Genomic DNA, 19,123 nt, shown 5'->3' on the forward strand with positions numbered 1-19,123 from the left:
CAATCGGACTCGAGCCTGTGCTTTTAGCAAAAAACCTGGTACCCAGCAATTTTTAAAACGTCAGCACTGGCAACTGGGGAATTATTGAAAAAGGGAATCGACAATACGACCCACAACTCGGAAACAGTGCTAACAGACCTAGGAAGGCTGCAGTCCCAGGAGAGGACAGTGAGAAGCCAGGCCACCTGCCCGCACCATTCTGACAGCCCGCGCACCATTCTGACAGCCCGCGCTCTCGGAAGGGCGGACACCTTCCGTGACGCCCCCTGCGCCGCAGGACACTCATTGGGCCTCTGCTAAATGGCGTCAAATCGCGGGCGTCCAGGAGGAGGCGGGACTTCCGGGTCCCGTGGCGCAAAATTCCGGCCGCGCCGGAAAGGCCTACTGAGGAGAGGGTATTGGGTACCCGCCTCCTGAAGCGGCTGGAAAATTTTGTGTTCCACAGATTCCGAAGAGAAATTGGGACAAGGATTCATCCGCTAATTGCCAATTTTCGAGGTAGTGGAAAACAAGTCGGGACATGGACAGCCGCTTGCAGGAGATCCGGGAGCGGCAGAAGTTACGTCGACAGCTTCTCGCGCAGCAGGTCCGCGGCCCAGGGAGGGGTCGCGAATACGCGTGCGCGGCGTTCCCCGTCCTTTTCGCCTCGCTTTTCCGCCTCCTCATCTGCCACGGGGCATCCCTTTCTGGTCTCAAGACTTTAATGCTGGGACCTGCCTACCCTCTGTGCCCCGAATCGTTCCCCTTTCATGTTGTGGTCTTTGTGGTGGTGCTAAACCGACCGCCACGCGTGGTCTTCAGCATCATTTATGGAATGCCCGCTAGGTGTCTGGCACAGTGCTCAGTGACGAGGATACAAAACTTGGGTGTTTGTGTATAAGTTATCGCGGTTCACGCGAGGAAAGGGGACTCGTTATCCCCTCAGTTTCTCTTCACTTTTTAAGTAGTCGTTTGTGTCTTGGTTTTCTCGTATCAGCGCCTGATTCATGAGATTGTGGCTTCATTGTGAAATAGGTTTACAGTGTTTTTTTCTGGGATAATATCTAAAGGCCTCATTGGAAGTAGCCTGAGTGTAAATTTTAGGTTCTGCATCATGGGTGTTGCAGTCGACTGTGCTGTGTACCGTATCCTCGTCATTACCCACAGCTAAACGTTTGAATTCTTTTATCAGTCACAACAAATCTCTGAAAGGGGTAGTATTATCTTCACATAATGAAACACAGGCGCCGGTGGTTAACTAACTTTTCCCCCGAGTCGTTAACCGCTAGGCCAGTAAGTTGAACCCAGGTTTGTCTGTCCAAAGCTTATCTTCACTGCTTCTTGTGTGTAAGTTGACACGTGCTGATTAGTAGAGTACACGTGCAGAAAATGCACATGCACATCTTTGCTTAAAGTCAGAGGCTGTGTTTTCCTTTCTACCCCTCGGGTCAGTAAAAGTGATGGGGGAAATGCTCATAAGCTTTAATGAGGAATCTTAATAGTTATTCAAAAATAGTAATTTTTTTCTGTTTTAAGTCTTGGCTTTAGTAAATGAAAATCAAAGATATAGCTTCTTTTATGACATGAAAAGATTTATGGTATAGCGTTTAAAATGTCGGTGTTTAGGGACTTCTCTGTTGGTCCAGTGGTTAGGACTCTGCGATTTCATGGCTGTGGCCTGGGTTCAATCCCTGGTTTGGGAACTCAGATCCCTTAAGTCCCGTGGTGTAAGCCAAAAAAAAAAAAAATGGGTGTTTGGAATCAGATCTGTTTCTGTGCCTCTGACATTATGATTTTTTGACAAATCAGATATCTTTTTCAAGCCTTCTTTATCCCAATTGCTTTTATCATGTTATGTTTGAAAATATCCAGTGGCTCTTTATTACAACCAAGTAAGATTTTTACACTTAAGTTTTGAATTCAGACCTATATTTGACTCAAAATACATACATAAGGAATTATTTCTTGAATGTCTTACTATGTACCAGGAACTCTTGTAGATGTTGGTAACTCAGCTATGAATAATAGGTTATCCTACCATTAGATAACTTACATAGTGTACAGCATTTACTAATGGCTACTGTTTATTAAGTCCCTTGTATGTGTCAAAGAACTTGACAAACTTTTACATATGTTATATTTTATCATACAAGTCAGATGCTATCTGGGTCTTATAGATGAAGAAAATAAAGCTCAAAGAATTTCCCTTACACGCTGAAGGTGACAAAACTTAAGTTTGCCAGCTTCAGTGTTAGGCCTCTCTGTGCTCTTTTCAATACACCTGGCTCCTTCTTGGTATAACTGGTTAGAAACCATTCCACCTGGGTGAGGATGGCCAATATCATCAATGGTAGACTTCCACTTTACCAGCAGCCTTTTTTTTTCACTTACTATGTGAACAAGACTGGTTGCTCTCCAGAAAGTTATTTGTGTAATATAATAGACTTTATAATTTTTAAGAAGTGTCCTTTCTTTCTGGTTTCTATCCTTTATGGCACAGCCGTGGTCAGAACTTTGTGATGAAACTTGGTCTGGAACTCCCTGGTTTAGGCTTTTCTCTCTCTGTGTGTCTGTTGTCCTGAATGTTGGGTCCACTACTGTACATCACTAACTCATAAATACAATTCCAGTTGGGTTAATCTTCTACCCTAACTCTGTTTCTTACCCAAAGTTAGTTTTTAATAAGTTTTTTAATAAGTTTTTGTTGATTCATGAACTTCAAAGTAGAGCACAACTCAACGTATATAATTTGCTTGATTTGCTTTTGGCTGCTGGATGAAGATATCAGGTGCAGTGTATAGGCACAAACTATGATTGTGGCCATTGATGCTGCCACCAGTAATTTACACCTGCTTTTTAGCTTGTAGCTTTGTTTTTAAAAATTAATATACTTCCAAAGGATACCAAATTGTCATAATTATTCAAATAATATATTTAGTGCTACCACAGTGGAAATGGCAACCCACTCCAGTATTCTTGCTTGGAAAATTCCATGGACAGAGTAGCCTGGTGGGCTGCAGTCAAGGGGGAATCACAAAGAATTGGACACAACTGAGCACGCACACACCCACCCACCCACGATGGAAAGTCTATTTAATTACTCCAGTCATTCCACAATTAAAAAAAAAAAAATGTTGGAACACAAGATGATTATGTATGTAAGCACAATTTGATCTAAAGCGTTTGTCTTATAAAACATCGTATTCTAATTTAGGCCTTGGCAAGAAATCTCATTGGTTTATTCACATATTTATTGAGCATCTATTATAAGTCAGACTTTATAATAGCTCCTGAACATATAGATATCAACAGGACAGAGTTCTTCCTCAGTGAGCTAACAATTCAATGGGGGGAGAAGTAGACAAAAGTAAACATAAAATAATTGAGGTGTACAAATATAAAATAATATAAATAGGGAATAAACAAAAGTAAAACAAAATTAGTTTGTATTTTTATCTGAATGAGAAAATGAGGAGGTAAGGGAAAAATGGAAGGAGACTACCTATTCTCTCTCTAGTGTTCATAGAAGAACTCTCTGAGAAAGTGACTTGTGTTTATCTGAGAACTGAAGGGAGTGGAGTCAGTCGCTTTCATGGGAAGAAGGTTAAAAAGCATTTCCCCTACAGGAAGTAGATGTGTTTTCTGACAAAACAGAGGAGGGATCAGGAAAATTTTATGGAAGAATTAAAATATCAGAACAGTTAATATATTAGAAGAGATTTATCAGTGGGGAAACTTTAGGGGAGTCATGGAATAGTCTAAAGAGGCAGTGGAAATTAATATAATTGTTTAATAAAAATTGTTTAATAATGACTGGGCGCTAGTATTGTATGCTTTCTCACCTTTTTTGAGCTCAAGGGGCTATTTAATGCAGACTTCCTCATGCTCTTATTGTGCTTAAAAATGTTAAGTGATTCCTCATGGCCTATAAATTGCTTTCTATACCTTTGGTTTGGTTTTTAATTTTTCTGTGAATTGATGCCACAGTTTGTAGCCAGACTTATCTCAACTAGTGATTTGTTTGCATTTGTATTTTGCAAAATTTCCCCAACTGCCAGCCATAATTTGCATAACTATTTTTCAGGTATTTGGAAAGTTTAGTATTGTGCTTGTAATCATTATATAAAGACTTGGTTTGAATAAAACCAAATAGGTATTTATTACAATATGGGATAAATAAGGTATAGCACATGAAGTATATGTACCATATAAAATAAATAAGGAATGGTACACAGATGGATGAAAAGTGTTTAACATAATGCCTATCAAACTATAAACACTGTTAGCTGCTTTTTTTTGTTACTATTACTACTACGTGTTTTATTATTTACTTTAAAAGAAGATTGGCTCAAGTTAATTGTTTTGATATACTGATATAACTATAAGTTATACTGATATAACTTAAAGCATAAAATACTTTTCAGCTGTCCAAATCATTCTTAAATAACGTGGTTTTGTTTCAAGGTACTTCTGTTTTTCCTGCAAGGTCAATAGTCCATTTGCTTGCTATGGTAGTTAGGGATAGTTCTTTCTTTCTTTTTTTTTTTTTAATATTTGATGTATTAAATGCTGCTACAGATGGCTAGAAAGGATATTCAGCGCATTGTGTTCTAATTTTGATTTTTGCCTTTTCTCAGTTGGGAGCTGAAAGTGCCGACAGCATTGGTGCTGTGTTAAATAGCAAAGATGAGCAGAGAGAAATTGCTGAAACAAGAGAAACTTGCAGGTCAGTAGAATAATTGCTTTTTATAAGCGATATGTTAATATTTGCAAAAGGATCATTGCTTTAATAAACAATAATCTTAGGTATCAAGTATGTTGTTATGATAAGCATCAGCATACCAATTTGGAAAACATTGATTTTTATTGTCTGTGAGTTATGAAATGCTTATTTTCTTAATATAAGTTCTCATTTATGAACTAGTTAGAAAATGGAATGTTAGACTGAGAATTAGCTTATGTACCATATATAATTTTATTTTAAAAATCCTTATTTAAAAAAAAGTACTTTACCCTAAAAGTGATACTCATTTGATAGTTCATAAAGCATTTAGAATTTTTCAGTATTGTAGTTACCAATTAGAACATCAATTTCACTCAAGACAGATTAGAATGGTATGTAATGTAGAAATTTCTCTTTGCCATACATACCTTATAAAAACTTATTTTCTCATTTGGTTGATTTCTCAAAAATAAAGTACAAAGTTATTAATCAGGTTGTGATACTTTTAAAATTTATAAACCAAGTGAATGGATACTGTTTAGTCAGGAAAAATTTGTCTTGTTCTGTCTTTTTAAAACTGTTCTTTAATATTAATGGATGCATGTATACATCTTATGTATTTGTGAGTGATATTTCAGTTTTAATTTTCAGGGCTTCCTATGATACCTCTGCTCCAAACGCAAAACGTAAGTATCAGGATGAAGGAGAGACAGATGAAGACAAGATGGAAGAATACAAGGCGAGTAGAGAATGGGGCAATGTTTTGGGCAAGAGAAAAATAAGTCCTTACAATCTGTAGAGTCTTATTTAGGAAAACAAATTTGACAAAAGTTGAATTTTAACAAAACACTAAATAACGTCAGTAGCATATATGTCACCACTTATATCAATTTACATCAGGTGATGTATGTAAAGCACTAAGCGTAATGCCTAGTAAGCTCTAGGCAACAACATTCTTAAATAAGAGCAAGGAGGTAGATGTACCAGTAACATTGGATAATTGGATCAATTTTCAGGAGGCTACACTGTCTTTTGTGAGTTGTATTATTCCATCTTAACAATATAGGGTAGTGCAATTAAAATATTTTGAGAATCCATGGGCTAGATGACAGTGTAGAAGCATTTTTAACAGAGGCCCAAGCAAAAAAACCCAACTTCTGAACTTGTAGTTGCATTATTTAGGTGAAAAAAAAGTAAAGGGCAAAAAACCTATCTCCATTTTTTCGAATTAATTGTTATACAGCTGTATTTAACAAATGAGAATAAATAGTTTGAGTAAATCTCTAAGTATAATTACCTAATTTCATAAAAACTATGTTGTGTGTTGGGCTTCCCTGGTGGCTTAGTGGTAAAGAATGTGCCTGCCAGTGCAGGAGACATAAGAGATGTGGGTTCAATCCCTGGGTTTGAAAGATCCCCTAGAGGGGAAAATGGCAACCCACTCCAGTATTCTTGCCTAGGAAATCCCACTGACAGAGAGGCCTGGCAGGCTACAGTCCATGCGGTCGCAAAGAGTTGGACCCATCTTTGTGAAACAAAAATATTGTGTGTTGGTTGCATTTGATGTATTCTAATATATAACTTAAATATTTGTGATTATGTTAGATTAAAGCATATACACTTCCTAATATTTTAACATTTTTGACCTATAAAATAGCGATTTCTTTTGGTTTGCTCTAGTAGAAGTAAAATTGCCCCATTGGTGGGCCTGTCTTTCATGATTTAAGCTAAATTCTAATAATTTAAAGTATTATATCTAAGGTAAATATAGATAACTTAGTCAACAGAATTAGTAGTTATAGACAGTTATTATTGAGAATGAAAAGGAAATTTTTATTATAAACATAGCTAGTTACAGGTAATGATAAAGCAAAGACTTCAATGTTTGACTTTAATGGTAATTTGAAAAATTTACGTCTTAGGGAAATAAAATATTTATGAGTCTTAATACTTACGATATAATACATAAGATTCCTCTTAAACATAAAATATCTACTTAATCTTCCTTTTTTAAGGATGAATTAGAAATGCAACAGGAGGAAGAGAATTTGCCATATGAAGAAGAGATTTATAAAGATTCTAGTACTTTTCTTAAGGTAAATAATTTTCAAATCTTTTAACTTTTCATGTTTCAGCCCTTTGCCTGAAAAGATTTTAAATACTTATTTATGTTCAAGATTTTTTTTCAGTTATTGAGGGATCATTTTTATTGTAAAATAAAATATCATTTAAAATTATTCATGAAATGCTCTTCTGATGCTTGGCTATTAATGTCTGTAGATAACTGAATTGTAAACTATCATTTTAGTAGTGATGTTTTTTATTTTTTAAATCTATCAGTTAGCTTATATTTTGCTTGGCCTCATAATAAAAAATAAAGCTCCGAGTTAATGTATCTGTCATCAGAGTGAAAGCTATTAATTTAATTTTGACTTTTTCTTTAGGGAACACAGAGTTTAAATCCCCATAATGATTACTGCCAACATTTTGTAGACACTGGACATAGACCCCAGAATTTCATCAGGGATGTAGGTATGTCTGATTTGTTGGGAATATGCGATTGCCGGCTGTTGGTTACATGCATGTAATTTATCCATTTTGTGGTTTATTTCTAACAAAATTACTTTTTCCTGGCATGGCTTTAATTCATAGTACTTCTTGTACACTGTCTTTTTCCATCAAGCAGTGTTGCTTTTTTCCTTTTTCCTTCCTTTCCTTCATTTTGTTTCTGTGATTATCCCTCATTTTTATTTTGCCTTTATTTATTCCTTCTTTGATGCTCTTCCTTTCTTTAGGTAAATCTGATTTTTTGACCTATGTCATTTTCCTTTCCTCTAAGAATTTTTTTTTTTAACGTTTCTTGCAAGATAGGCCTACTAGCAACAAATTCCCTCAGTTTTTGTTTCTCTGAGAAAGTCTTTATTTCTCCTTTACTTTTGAAAGATTAATTTTGTAAAGTACAGAATTCTGGATTGGTGTTTTCTTTCTTTCAATACTTTAAATATTTTACTTCACTCTCTTTTTGCTTGCTTTTTTCTGAGAAGTTGGATATAATTCTTAACTTTGTTCCACAGTAGGTTTTTTTTTTTTTCCTGGTTTCTTTCAGGACTTTTATTTTCTATAGCTTGAAAATGATATGTGTAGGTATAGTTGAGTTTTTCCCTTTTTTGATATGTATCCTGTTTGGTACTCTCTGAGCTTCCTATATTTGGGGTTTGATGTCTGACATTAATTTGTGAAATTTTTAGTCATTATTTGTTTATTTTTGACTTCCTCAGATCTTAGTTGTGGCATGTGAGCTCACTGTTGTGGCTTAGTAGTTGTGGTACATGGACTTAGTTGTCATGCCGCATGTGGGGTCTTAGTTCCCCAATCAGGTATCGAACCGCCATCCCCTGCATTGCAAGGTGGATTCTTAATGCCTGGACCACCAGAGAAGTCCCCCCAGTTATTATTGATTCAGATATTTCTTCTGTTCCTCTGGTTTTTCTCTTCGTCTGATGTTTCCATTACACCTTTTGTAGTTATCTTATGTTCCTTGGATAGTCTGACTTTTTTCCCCCCAGTTTTTGTTCTATTTACTTTTCAGTTTTTGAGATTTCTGTTGAGATATCCTCAAGCTCAGATTCTTTCCTCAGCTGTGTTCGGTCTACCAGTATGCTCCTCAGAGGCAGTATCCCTGCATTTTTAAAACAGCTTGATTAAGATAATTCATGTACTATACAATTCACCCATTTAAAGAATATAATTTTTTAAAGTATCTACAGGTTTGTGCAACCATCACCACCATCTAATTTTAGACCTTTTTTTAAAATTGAGGTATAGTTGACTTACAATCTTATATAAGTTTTAGGTGTACAAATAGTGGTTCACAATTTTTAAAGTTTATACTTTATTTATAGCTAATATAAAATATTGGCTATATTCTCTTTGCTGAACATTATGCTTGTAACTTATTCATTACATATATAGAAATTTGTATTTTATAATCCCTGCCCCCGTTTTGCTCTCCCTCTTCTATCCCCACTGGTAACCACTAATTTGTTTTCTGAGTCTGTTTCTTTTTGTTATATTCACTAGGTTGCTCTTTATTTTTTAGATTTCACATATGAGTGATAATATATGGTATTTGTCTTTCTGACTTATTTCACTAAGCATAATATCCTCCATGTTGTTGCAAATAGTGAAAGATACAATCACTTTTTATGGCTGAGGAGTACTCCATTGTATATGTGTATGTACCACATCTTTATCCTTTCACATGTTGATGGGCGCTTAGGTTGCCTCCATATCTTGGCTATTGTAAATAATGCTTCTGAGAACATCGGTGCCTGTGTCTTTTTGAATTAGTGTTTTTGTTTTTTTCATATACATACCCAGGAGTGGAATTTCTGTATTCATATAGTTACTTCTATTTTTAGTTTTTTGGAAAAACAGTATGATAGTTCCCTACTGTTTTCCACAGTTGCTACATACATTCCTACCAACAATATTACACATCCTTAGAACATTTTTATCTCCCCTAAAGAAACTCAGTACTCAATCATTAGCAGTCAGTTTCCATTCCTTCTCACACAGTTGCCGGCCCCCCCCCCCCCCAACCAGGCTTAAATAACCATTCATTGACTCATTATCAGTTTGCCTATTCTAGACATTTCATATAATTGGACTCATACAATGTGATTTTGTGACTGGGCTTTTTTCACGTAACATAGTGTTTTCAGTGGCCATTGATGTTAGCAGCGTGTAGAAGTATTTCCATTGTAAGTATATACCACATTTTGTTTATTCATTTGAATTGTTTCCACTTTCTGACTTGACAACTCTCCTGCTGTGAATATTCATGTAGAGTTTTTGTGTGAATGCATGCTCTCATTTCTCTTGGGTGTATACCTGGGAGAGAATTACTGGGTCATGTGATAGTTCTACATTTAACTTTTTGAGGAACTGCAAATCTGTTTTTCAGAGCAGCTGTACTGTATATATTTTTACTAACAATATGTGAGGGTTCCAACAATATTTCAGGTATCATTGACACTTTCTATTATCTGTCTTTATAGTTATAGCTATACTAGTGAATATGAAGTAGTATTTCATGTGGTTTTGATCTGCATTTCCCTAGTGACTAACGATATTAAAAATCTTTTCCTATGCTTATTTTTCCATTTAAATACCTATTTTGGAGAAATGTCTAAAAGCTTTTTTTTTAGGTATTTGACTTTTTATTATTTTATTGTAAGAGTTCTTTATATATTCTCAGTGTATGTATTCTCTTTATATATTCTCCTTTATCAGATGTATGATTTGCAAATATTTTCTCCCATTCTATGGGTTGTCTTTTCGCTTTTTTGATGGCACCCTTTGCCACACAAAAATTTTATTTTGATGTAATCCAATATACTTTTTCTTTTTTTGCTTGTAAGCAACATGTGGAAACTGATTTTAATGTTTTCATGGTCACAATTTAGATGTAGCACAAAAAGTTATAATAAGGGTGAGATAAGCCAATTACAGAATGACAAAAATGCACGCACTTAAAGAGGTACTTAAAATATCAGTAGTACATATATAAATACATACACTTTTATGAGCTACCTAAAATAGTGATTCTCACAGAAGAAGAGAATACAGCAGTGGTTGTCAGAGGCTGGAGAGAGAGGAAAATGAGAAGTTGTTGTGCAGTTGGCATAAAGTTTCAGTTATGCAAGATAAATTAATTCTGTAGATCTTGATGATCAGTCGCTCAGTTATGTCTGACTCTGTGACTCCATGGACCACAGCGTGCAAGGCTTCCCTGTCCTTCACTGTCTCCTGGAATTTGCTCAAACTCATGTCCATTGACTTGGTACTGCCATCCAACTGTCTCAACCTCTGCCACCCCTTTCTCCTCCTGCCGTCAGTTTTCCCAGCATCACTTTTCCAGTGAGTCAGCTCTTTGCATCAGGTGGCCAGAGACAAGCCTGTTGGCTTTGTCTCCCGTTTGCCTCTGGTGACATTTATGCAGCTGGCTCTCCCGGGTCAGGTGTCTGGTGAACCCCGAGGAGCTGTCCTCCATGTGGTGGAATGCTGTCCACATCATAGCCCCAGCTTCTGAGGGGGCTTGGAGATGCCTCACTGTGTGTGTTCAGACTTACTTTTTTTCCTATTAACCTGCATCTGACTCTGAGAACTGCTGTAGATGGGGGCAGCTGGAGGTGCAGTAAAGTGAACACAAGGGAGGCCGGGCTGGGGAGCCTCCGGGGAACGAAACCTCACAGATTGCAGAGATAACGTCCTTGTCTGTCCTCCCAGAAAGCACAGACGCATGTCTTGGCTGGCTGTCTGACCGATTTGTTCGTCTTCCATCTCTTCCCTCCCAAGCATCCACAAGCTGCAGGAGAATGTGTTTCAAGAACACCAGACCCTCAAGGAGAAAGAGCTGAAAACAGGACCCAAAGCCTCGCACGGCTACGGAGGGAAGTTCGGCATGGAGCAAGACAGGATGGACGAGTGCCGCCCCACATGGTGTCAGGGTCCTGGGATACTTGACCTCGCCGTGGTCAGCAGGGTGTTACTCAGCCCTCCCCCTCCGTTGAAAAGTTGGGAGTCCACTTGTTGAGGACGAGATTTGCCAGAAGTAACCCTCTCTCAATTGACCTTAGCCAAGAAGGGCTGCGGTTTCTGAAGCTCTCTTCAGATTTTGAGTTGCTGGGGAGGGAGGTGTGTTGGAAAGCCTGGAGCTGGAGATCAGGTCCTACCATAGGCCGGCTGTGTGACCAGGACAGAGGCCCGCAGGCGGCCAGACTGCCGGCATGGTCGTCACCTGTGGTTCAGGCTGCAGCCTTAGTGGTTCCCATCTGCAGCCCAGAGCTGAGTTTCAGCACCTGGTTTCATGTCAAGGCTGGAAAGTCAGCCACCTGGCGTGCTGCTGTCCTTTCCACACTTGGTGACCTTCAGAGAGGACCCTGGCCACCGGCGTCAAACTGTGGCCCACCAGGCTGAGGACAGGCAGGTCTAAGTAGGTGGGACTGAAGCTGTTAACAGTGCAGCATCCTTTGCTAGTACTCGGAGAGGGGCTGGATCAGCTGGGGGCTGTGTCCGCCCTGCAGAGAAGGCAGTAGACTGGAGCAGGTGTGCTGCATCTGCAGTGAAATGGGTGTGCATTTCCCAGGCTGGGTAACTTGAGATGTCTGCCTTTACTCTGTGCTGAGGTATCAGCTGGGGTCGGGTTCCTCTGTAATTCCACCCCATCCCCCTTGTGCCCGGATCGGACTCAGCCAGCAATGACAGGGCTTGTCGCACTCGTGAGCCAGCACCTGCTTGAGAGAGGGGTGCCTCCCACGACCAGTGTCATCCCTGCTTCCCGCAGTGCTCTGCCTGGTGCTGACTGTCTGATAAGGAATAGAGTCTAGTCAGTGTAAGACCAAGGCCAGTCTGGGGGAGAAAGCTGTTTTGATCAGAAAGTTGGGAGAATCGCTAAGCTTTCACTCTGGCCCTATTTTTGGAACAGTTCTCTCTGACTTCTTAGTGCTGAAGAGTCTATGGCTATTATTGGGCTTCCCAGGTGGTGCTAGTGGTAAAGAACCTGCCTGCCAATGCAGGAGGTGCCAGAGACTGAGGTTCGATCCCTGGGTCAGGAAGATCCCCTGGAGGAGGAAAGAGCAAACCACTCCAGTATTCTTGCCTGGAAAATCCCATGAATAGAGGAACCTAGCAAGCTGTGGTCCATAGGGTCACAAAGAGTCGGAACGATGAAGTGACTTAGCACACACCCACTCATGACTGTTATTTCTGATTATTGAAGTCCTTGATAAAGGCAGCCAGAGTGGTGGGTGGGGCAGATGGAAGCAGGGGTTAGTTCACTCAAGAACAAGCCAGAAACATCAACTCCCTCTTAGTGTCTTTTTCTCTAATCCACTTCTTTCCTCTTTCAGGCTATTTACATTTAATATATTTAAAACCTAACCAAGGAGGTAGCTGAGAAGTATAAATCAATAGAACAGAATAGATGGCTATAAAATGGACCCCAAACTTGTATGTTTCCTTAATTTTTAACCAATGTGTTAAAACGATTCAGTGAGGTAAGCAAATTAATTTCAACTAACGGTGATGGAACTTCCCTGGTGGTACAGTGGATGAGAATCTGCCTGCCAATGCAGGGGACACCAGTTCAATCCCTGGTGCAGGAAGATTCCACATGCCCCAGGGCAACTAAGCCCATGCGCCACAGCTACTGAGCCCAAGCTCTAAAGCCCACAAGCCACAGCTACTGAACCTTGAGTGCTGCAACTACTGAAGCCTGTGTGCCTAGAGCCTGTGCTCTGCAACAAGAGAAATCACTGCAATGAGAAGCCCATGCATCACAACAGAGTAACCCCCACTTACCACAACTGAAGAAAGCCCAGGCAGTGAAAAAGAGCCAGTGCAACCAAAAATAAATAAGTGAACAAATGGTGATAAAACAATGGCTATCAACACAGGGACAAAGGCATAAGAACCCCTATACTATATCATACTCAAAAATCAATTTGCAATAAATCATTACCCACTCCTGAAGACTAAACCAGTGAAGGTTCTTGAGAAAAGCCTAAGAGACTATATTTGTAACTTGACATTGGCTAAGTATTCTTAACAGAAAAATTGGTAATTAAGTTTGTCATGGTCTGTTTTAAAAAATACATATTATCATAACATTTATTGTGTTAACCGTTTGTAAGTGTACAGTTCAGTACTACTGGGCTTCCCTGGTGGCTCAGACAGTAAAGAATTTACCTGCAATGCAGGAAACTGCGGTTAGAGCTCTGGGTTGGGAAGATCCGCTGGAGAAGGAAATGGAAAGCCACTCCAGTATTCTTGCCTGGAGAATCCCATGGACAGAGGAGCCTGGCGGGCTGCAGTGCATGGGTTCACAAAGAGTCAGACATGACTGATCGACTAACACCTTCACTTTACTTTTCAATACTATTAAGTATACCCACATATCCTCATCCAGCATTTTTTCACCTTGCAAAACTGAAACAACTTCCCATTTCCCCTCCCTGCAATCCCTGACAATCACCATTCTATTTTTTGCTTCTGTGAATTTGGCTACTGTGGTTACTTCATATAAGTGGAATCAAATGGTAGTTGTATTTCTGTGACTGGCTTATTTTACTCAACACAATGTCCTCAAGGTTCATCCATATTATAGTATGTGCCAGAACTTCCTTCCTTTTTAAAGCTGAGTAATAGTCCACTGTATGGGTAAACCACATTGTGTTCATTCCTTTATCCCTTGATGGACACTTGGATTGCTTCTACCTCTTACTGTGAATAAGGCTTTCATGAACATGGGTGTGTAAATATTTCTTTGAGACTCTGCTGTTAGTTCCTTTGTATATATACTCAGAAATGGACTTGCTGGATCATATGGTAATTCTATTTTTTTTTTTTTTTGAGGAACTGCCATACTTTTACCATAGAGGCGGCACCATTTTATATTTTCACCAACAATGCATAAGCATTCCAGTTTCTCCACATCTTCACCAGCACTTGTTTTTTAGTTTTTCATAGTAGCCAACCTAACTGGTGTGAGGTGATATCTCACTGCAGTGTTGATTCGAATTTCCCTTACGATTCATGATGTTTCCCTAACTATCCATGAATCTTTCATAGCCATTTTAATCATAGTTGTCAAAAGCTGGAAATAGACCAAGCATCTATCCACAGACACTAGATAAACAATGTGATGGAATTGGAATATATTTATTCAAGGAAATACCATTTATCAATAAAAGGGAAGAAATACTAATACATAAAACAGCACAGACAAATCTCCACATGGTGAGTGAAAGAGGGCTTGCACAGATGGACTTATTTAAAATTCTGTTGTTGACAAAACCAATCCATGATGAAAAAATAATTGCCTCTAGGAGTGGTTTTCCAGAGTAGAATCTGGGAATGGACACAAAGGAATATTCTGTGGTAATGCTCATATTTTGTGATCTAGAGAGGATTTGTGTTGGCTTCCCTGGTGGCTTAGCTGTAAAGAATCGCCCTGAAATGCAGGAGATGAAGGTTTGATCCCTGGGTGGGGAAGATCCCCCTGAAGTAGGAAATGGCAACCCACTCCAGTATTCTTGCTGGGAAAATTCCATGGACAGAGGAGCCTCACGGGCTACAGGCCATAAGGTTGCAGAAGAATTGGGACACAACTCAGTGACTGAGCATGCACAGAGGATTTGGGTTACACAAATGTATATATTTATTACGATTTATTGAATAGTGTACTTAAGAATCATGCATTTCACTGTTTCTTAATTATATCATTTAAGAACTGTAAACTAATATTGAATTCAAGTGACTTTCCATAATACATCTTTCAAATCCAAATATTAATATCAACACATTCCTATCTAATCCTCAAACACCATACAGTTTTTTGAGGTGACATCGTGTCAGGCACCCCTTTAAACCAGAAGTTCATTACTTAATGTGTGATCCTGTGTCCTGAGATTTTTTTTTTAAGAATATGCAAATATATAATGTGCTGCGATTCATGGGGTCGCAAAGAGTCGGTCACGTCTGAGCAACTGAACTGAACTGAAATATATAACCAATAAAGGTTAAAATGTAAAAATGAGAGACAGAATACATACATATGTTCAAATAGTTTTTTAGTAAGATTAAATATTAATGATGTTATCTCTAGTTGAGGGAATCTGCATTCTTATTTACAAAATAAGAAAATTTTTTATTGCCCAATTTTCTAGAATAAATATCCTTTATTTTACAACAGGAGAAAAGAACACGGGAGATTGTCAGTTCAGTTCAGTTGCCCAGTCGTGTCCGACTCTGCAACCCCATGAACCACAGCACGTCAGGCCTCCCTGTCCATCACCAACTCACTGAGTCCACCCAAACCCATGTCCATCAAGTGGGTGATGCCATCCAGCCATCTCATCCTCTGTCGTCCCCTTCTCCTCCTGCCCTCAATCTTTCCCAGCTAGGTGTATGTTAATTGATAAGTCCCAAAAAGCCAAAGGACAAACAGCATATAATTGTTGGTGTCTTCCTATTAAATTGACTCTTTTATCATTATGTAATTACCTTCTTTGTCTGTTTTGACCATTTTCAACTGAAATTCTATTTTGTGTGATGTAAGTATAGTCAGTCCTCTCTTTTGGTTATAATTCATATAGAATATTTTTTCCATTCCTTTACTTTCCTCTATTTCAGCTTAAGTCTAAAGTGGGTCGTTGGAGATAACATAATAGTTGATTTTATTTCTTTGATTCATTCTTCCTCTATGTCTTTTTATTGGTGAGTTTAATCCATTTGCTTTTGAAATAATTACTGATCCAAGTAGTGGCTTAATACAGCCATGTTGTTGATTTCTTTCTGTTTTGTGGTTCTTTGGTTCTTTTCCTTTCTTACTGTCTTCCTTTGTGGTTTGGTGAATTTTTTTGTGGTGGTAGGCTTTGATTGCTTTCTCTTTATCTTTTTGGATCTGCTCTTTTTTTCATTGTGACTATCATGAGACTTCCATCAGTATTAGTGGAGGAGACTTCTAAGATTTTCTTTTGCCCTTATAAATAATCTTAGTGTAACTGGAAACTAAAATTTGGATGAGGAACTAAGAAGACAGCATATAGGGGTCTCCAAAGCATATCCAGGTGAAAAAAAAAAAATTCAGTGTGTTTCCAATTAGCTCTGTTCCTTTTTCAGCCTCATACCGTTATTTTAGGGTCTGTGAAGTCCCAAGTATAAAGGGAATGGCACTAATGTTTGAGTGACTTCTGCTTTTTAATTTTGTAGGGGAGTATTTTAGGATGGCCCTGTACTACTTGTGTGTGTGTTTGTGTGTGCACGTATGTATATCTTTGTGTGTGCGTGTCTGTGTTCCTAATTTGACCCTTCCAAAAGTACCAGTAGGATGTTTGTTTAGGATGAAAACGCATAGAAATTCTCTTAAATATAAAATCTTTTCTAAATCAAAGGATCTGCTCTGTGGCCAAAGTTGTTCCTAAAGGTAGCCTAGAAGAAAAAAATTTAAGTTGCTGCAAGGTAGCAAAAATGAAGCTCTGGGCCCTCCACAAAAATAAGATGCCTTCAATCAAGGACTCACTAATCTCTAATCCTGGATGGATGATAATGAGACTGGAAGTCACAGCATGAGAAAGATAATGAGGTAAAAAAGAATTGGGATTTTGACAACCCCATGAAAGCTGGCAACTGCCAGTAAGAATATTAGGCTCATGTGTTCCTTGTCTCAGGTCCCCTACCTCACAGTTGGTCCCTTCTAGACTCATACCCAACAAATATGTAAATGTCAGGTAGAAAACCAGAGAGAATGCTAATTTCTAAAACCATACCCTAAGGATATAAAATCAAGGTGGAGAGAGAATCTCGTGGTTTTACCGTCTGATGGTCTAGAGTAATTTGTCTACAAAGATGCCTCCCTGGTAAAGACCACAGAGTCACATGTCTGTGAGGTCAGTTTGTGGAGAAGGCAGTGGCAACCCACTCCAGTATTCTTGCCTGGAGAATCCCAGGGATGGGGGAGCCTGGTGGGCTGCCGTCTATGGGGTCACACAGAGTTGGACACGACTGAAGCGACTTAGCAGCAGCAGCAGCATGAGGTCAGTTTGAACCATTGGCTTATAAAACTGTATTAACCTGCTCAGGCTATCATAACAAAATATCACAAACTAGATGACTTTAATAACAAATTATTTCTCATAGTTCTGAAGGCTGAGAAAGTCAGGAACAAGGTTCTAGAAGATTAATTTCCTGATGAGGGTTCTCTTTCTGACTGCTAAAGTTACACCTGTAAGAGTGTTGGCTCAAATGGGAAATTCCCTGGGAGAGGGAATTTGGCAGCTGTATTTTCTGATAATGACATTCAAATAAGAGTTCTTTCTGCATCTGCTATGATGAATATTTTCCATTTAAAGTAATCATTTTGCCACCCTTATGGACTGTTGGCCCCTTCACCTCTTTCTTCCTCATACTTATAGGCATGTCTCATTTTCTCTAAAGGGATAAGGACCTCAGTTACAATGTTGGTGAGGTTTTTTACACATCATTAAGCAATTCTCTGACATCAACTGAGTGTCCTACCTTTAACTCAATTTTTAAAAGAGATAAGACTGAGTGACTTACCCCTACCCCTACCCAAAGATACCGACAGATTCCACAGGCTAGTGGCTCAGGCCTACGTGACTGCCTTCTGCTTCAGACAATTCCAGATGACCAGTTTACTATAAAAGGCAGTAACTCAGGAAAAAATTGGAAGAGTTGCACTGGGCAAGATAAGTGGGAAGGTGCACTGCACTTCCTGTGCTCTCCCAGCGCCCCACTTTTCCACCACCTCCAGGTGTTCATGAGCCCAGAAGCTCTCTGAACCTTCCTTTTCTGTTTTTTTTTTTGTTTTTTTTTTTTGAGGCTTCATAACTTAGGAATGATTGATTAAACTATTGGCCATCCATGATTAAACTCAGTCTATAATCCTGCCCTCCTAGAGGGGGAAGATGGGGTGGAACTGAAAATTCCCAACTCTCCTGGCAACCAGTTTCCCTCCTCAGGTGGTCTAGGAGTTTTTCCAAAAGTCACTTTTTTTTCTGCCTTTGTTTTCTTATATTTATTTATTTTTGGTGGTACCACATGGCATGTGGGATCTTAGTTCCCTGACTGAGGACTGAACCCTCACCTCCTGCATTGGAGGAGTGGAATCATAACCACTGGACTACCAGAGAAGTCCCTACAAGTCACCTGCATGGCTCTCATGACTAAGGAAATTCATCACTTAGGGTTTTAAGGAGCTCTGTGCCAGAAACTGGGATGAAGCTCAAACACAGATTTCTTAATATAAAGCACAGTATCACACTCTCCTAGCTGAATCACTGCAAGAAAGCCTTTCTTTTTCTTTTTTAGCTTTAAAAATATTTATTTGTTTATTTTGCCTATGCTGGGTATTAGTTGCTACAGGCAGGCTTTCTCTAGTGGCAGTGAGCGGGGGCTGCTCTCTAGCTGTGGCGTGTGGGTATCCACCAGGCTTCTCTTGTTGTGGAGCACAGGCTCTAGGGCTCTCCAGGAAAGTCTTTTCTCTTGACAGTTGTCCCTCTTCTTCACTTACTCTGATGATCCTGTTGGAGCTCTGAAATCTGCCCAGGTCAAGTCACTTCCCAGGAGTTCAAACCCTCCCCATGCCTCCAAGAGAATGTTCAGGCAATGTCTTGTCAGGTGGTATTTGCTTCATTTCCCTGGGTCACCAAACTTTCTCATACCAATGACCATTTTACTCTATCCCACTAGTCTAAACAATTAACCAAAGGAAATCATCATAGATTATAAAAACATTTATGTACAAAAATGTTTCTTGAAGCGTTATGTAAAATATCAAGCACATTGCAAGAATCCCTATAGAATTCCGGTTGAGCAAATGACAGTTTACCCATAGAA

General features: G+C 39.0%; 1 protein-coding gene across 12 annotated transcripts in view; it reads left to right on the plus strand.

The window, feature by feature from the left end:
• Positions 1–364: 364 nt before the first annotated feature.
• Positions 365–19,123, plus strand: part of LOC145506524 (N(6)-adenosine-methyltransferase non-catalytic subunit METTL14-like) — an 87,795-nt gene continuing 69,036 nt past the window's right edge. For 7 of the 12 annotated variants that reach the window (XR_014054017.1, XR_014054018.1, XR_014054015.1 and 4 more), the window contains exons 1-5: positions 365–586; positions 4,617–4,705; positions 5,354–5,441; positions 6,718–6,798; positions 7,147–7,234. Coding sequence is in view for 6 of the 12 variants with exons in the window: in XM_081491463.1 (XP_081347589.1) it covers positions 521–586; positions 4,617–4,705; positions 5,354–5,441; positions 6,718–6,798; positions 7,147–7,234 (412 nt within the window). In the remaining 6 variants the exon portion in view is untranslated. Of the gene's footprint in view, positions 587–4,616; positions 4,706–5,353; positions 5,442–6,717; positions 6,799–7,146; positions 7,235–10,993; positions 13,375–15,458; positions 16,058–16,659; positions 16,851–19,123 lie in introns of those variants that run through there. The other 5 variants (XR_014054008.1, XR_014054007.1, XM_081491416.1 and 2 more) reach the window with 4 other exon arrangements.

The sequence above is a fragment of the Giraffa tippelskirchi genome, chromosome 1 (assembly GCF_054371585.1).
Source record: "Giraffa tippelskirchi isolate mGirTip1 chromosome 1, T2T-mGirTip1v1.2.pri, whole genome shotgun sequence".
NCBI lineage: Eukaryota > Metazoa > Chordata > Mammalia > Artiodactyla > Giraffidae > Giraffa > Giraffa tippelskirchi.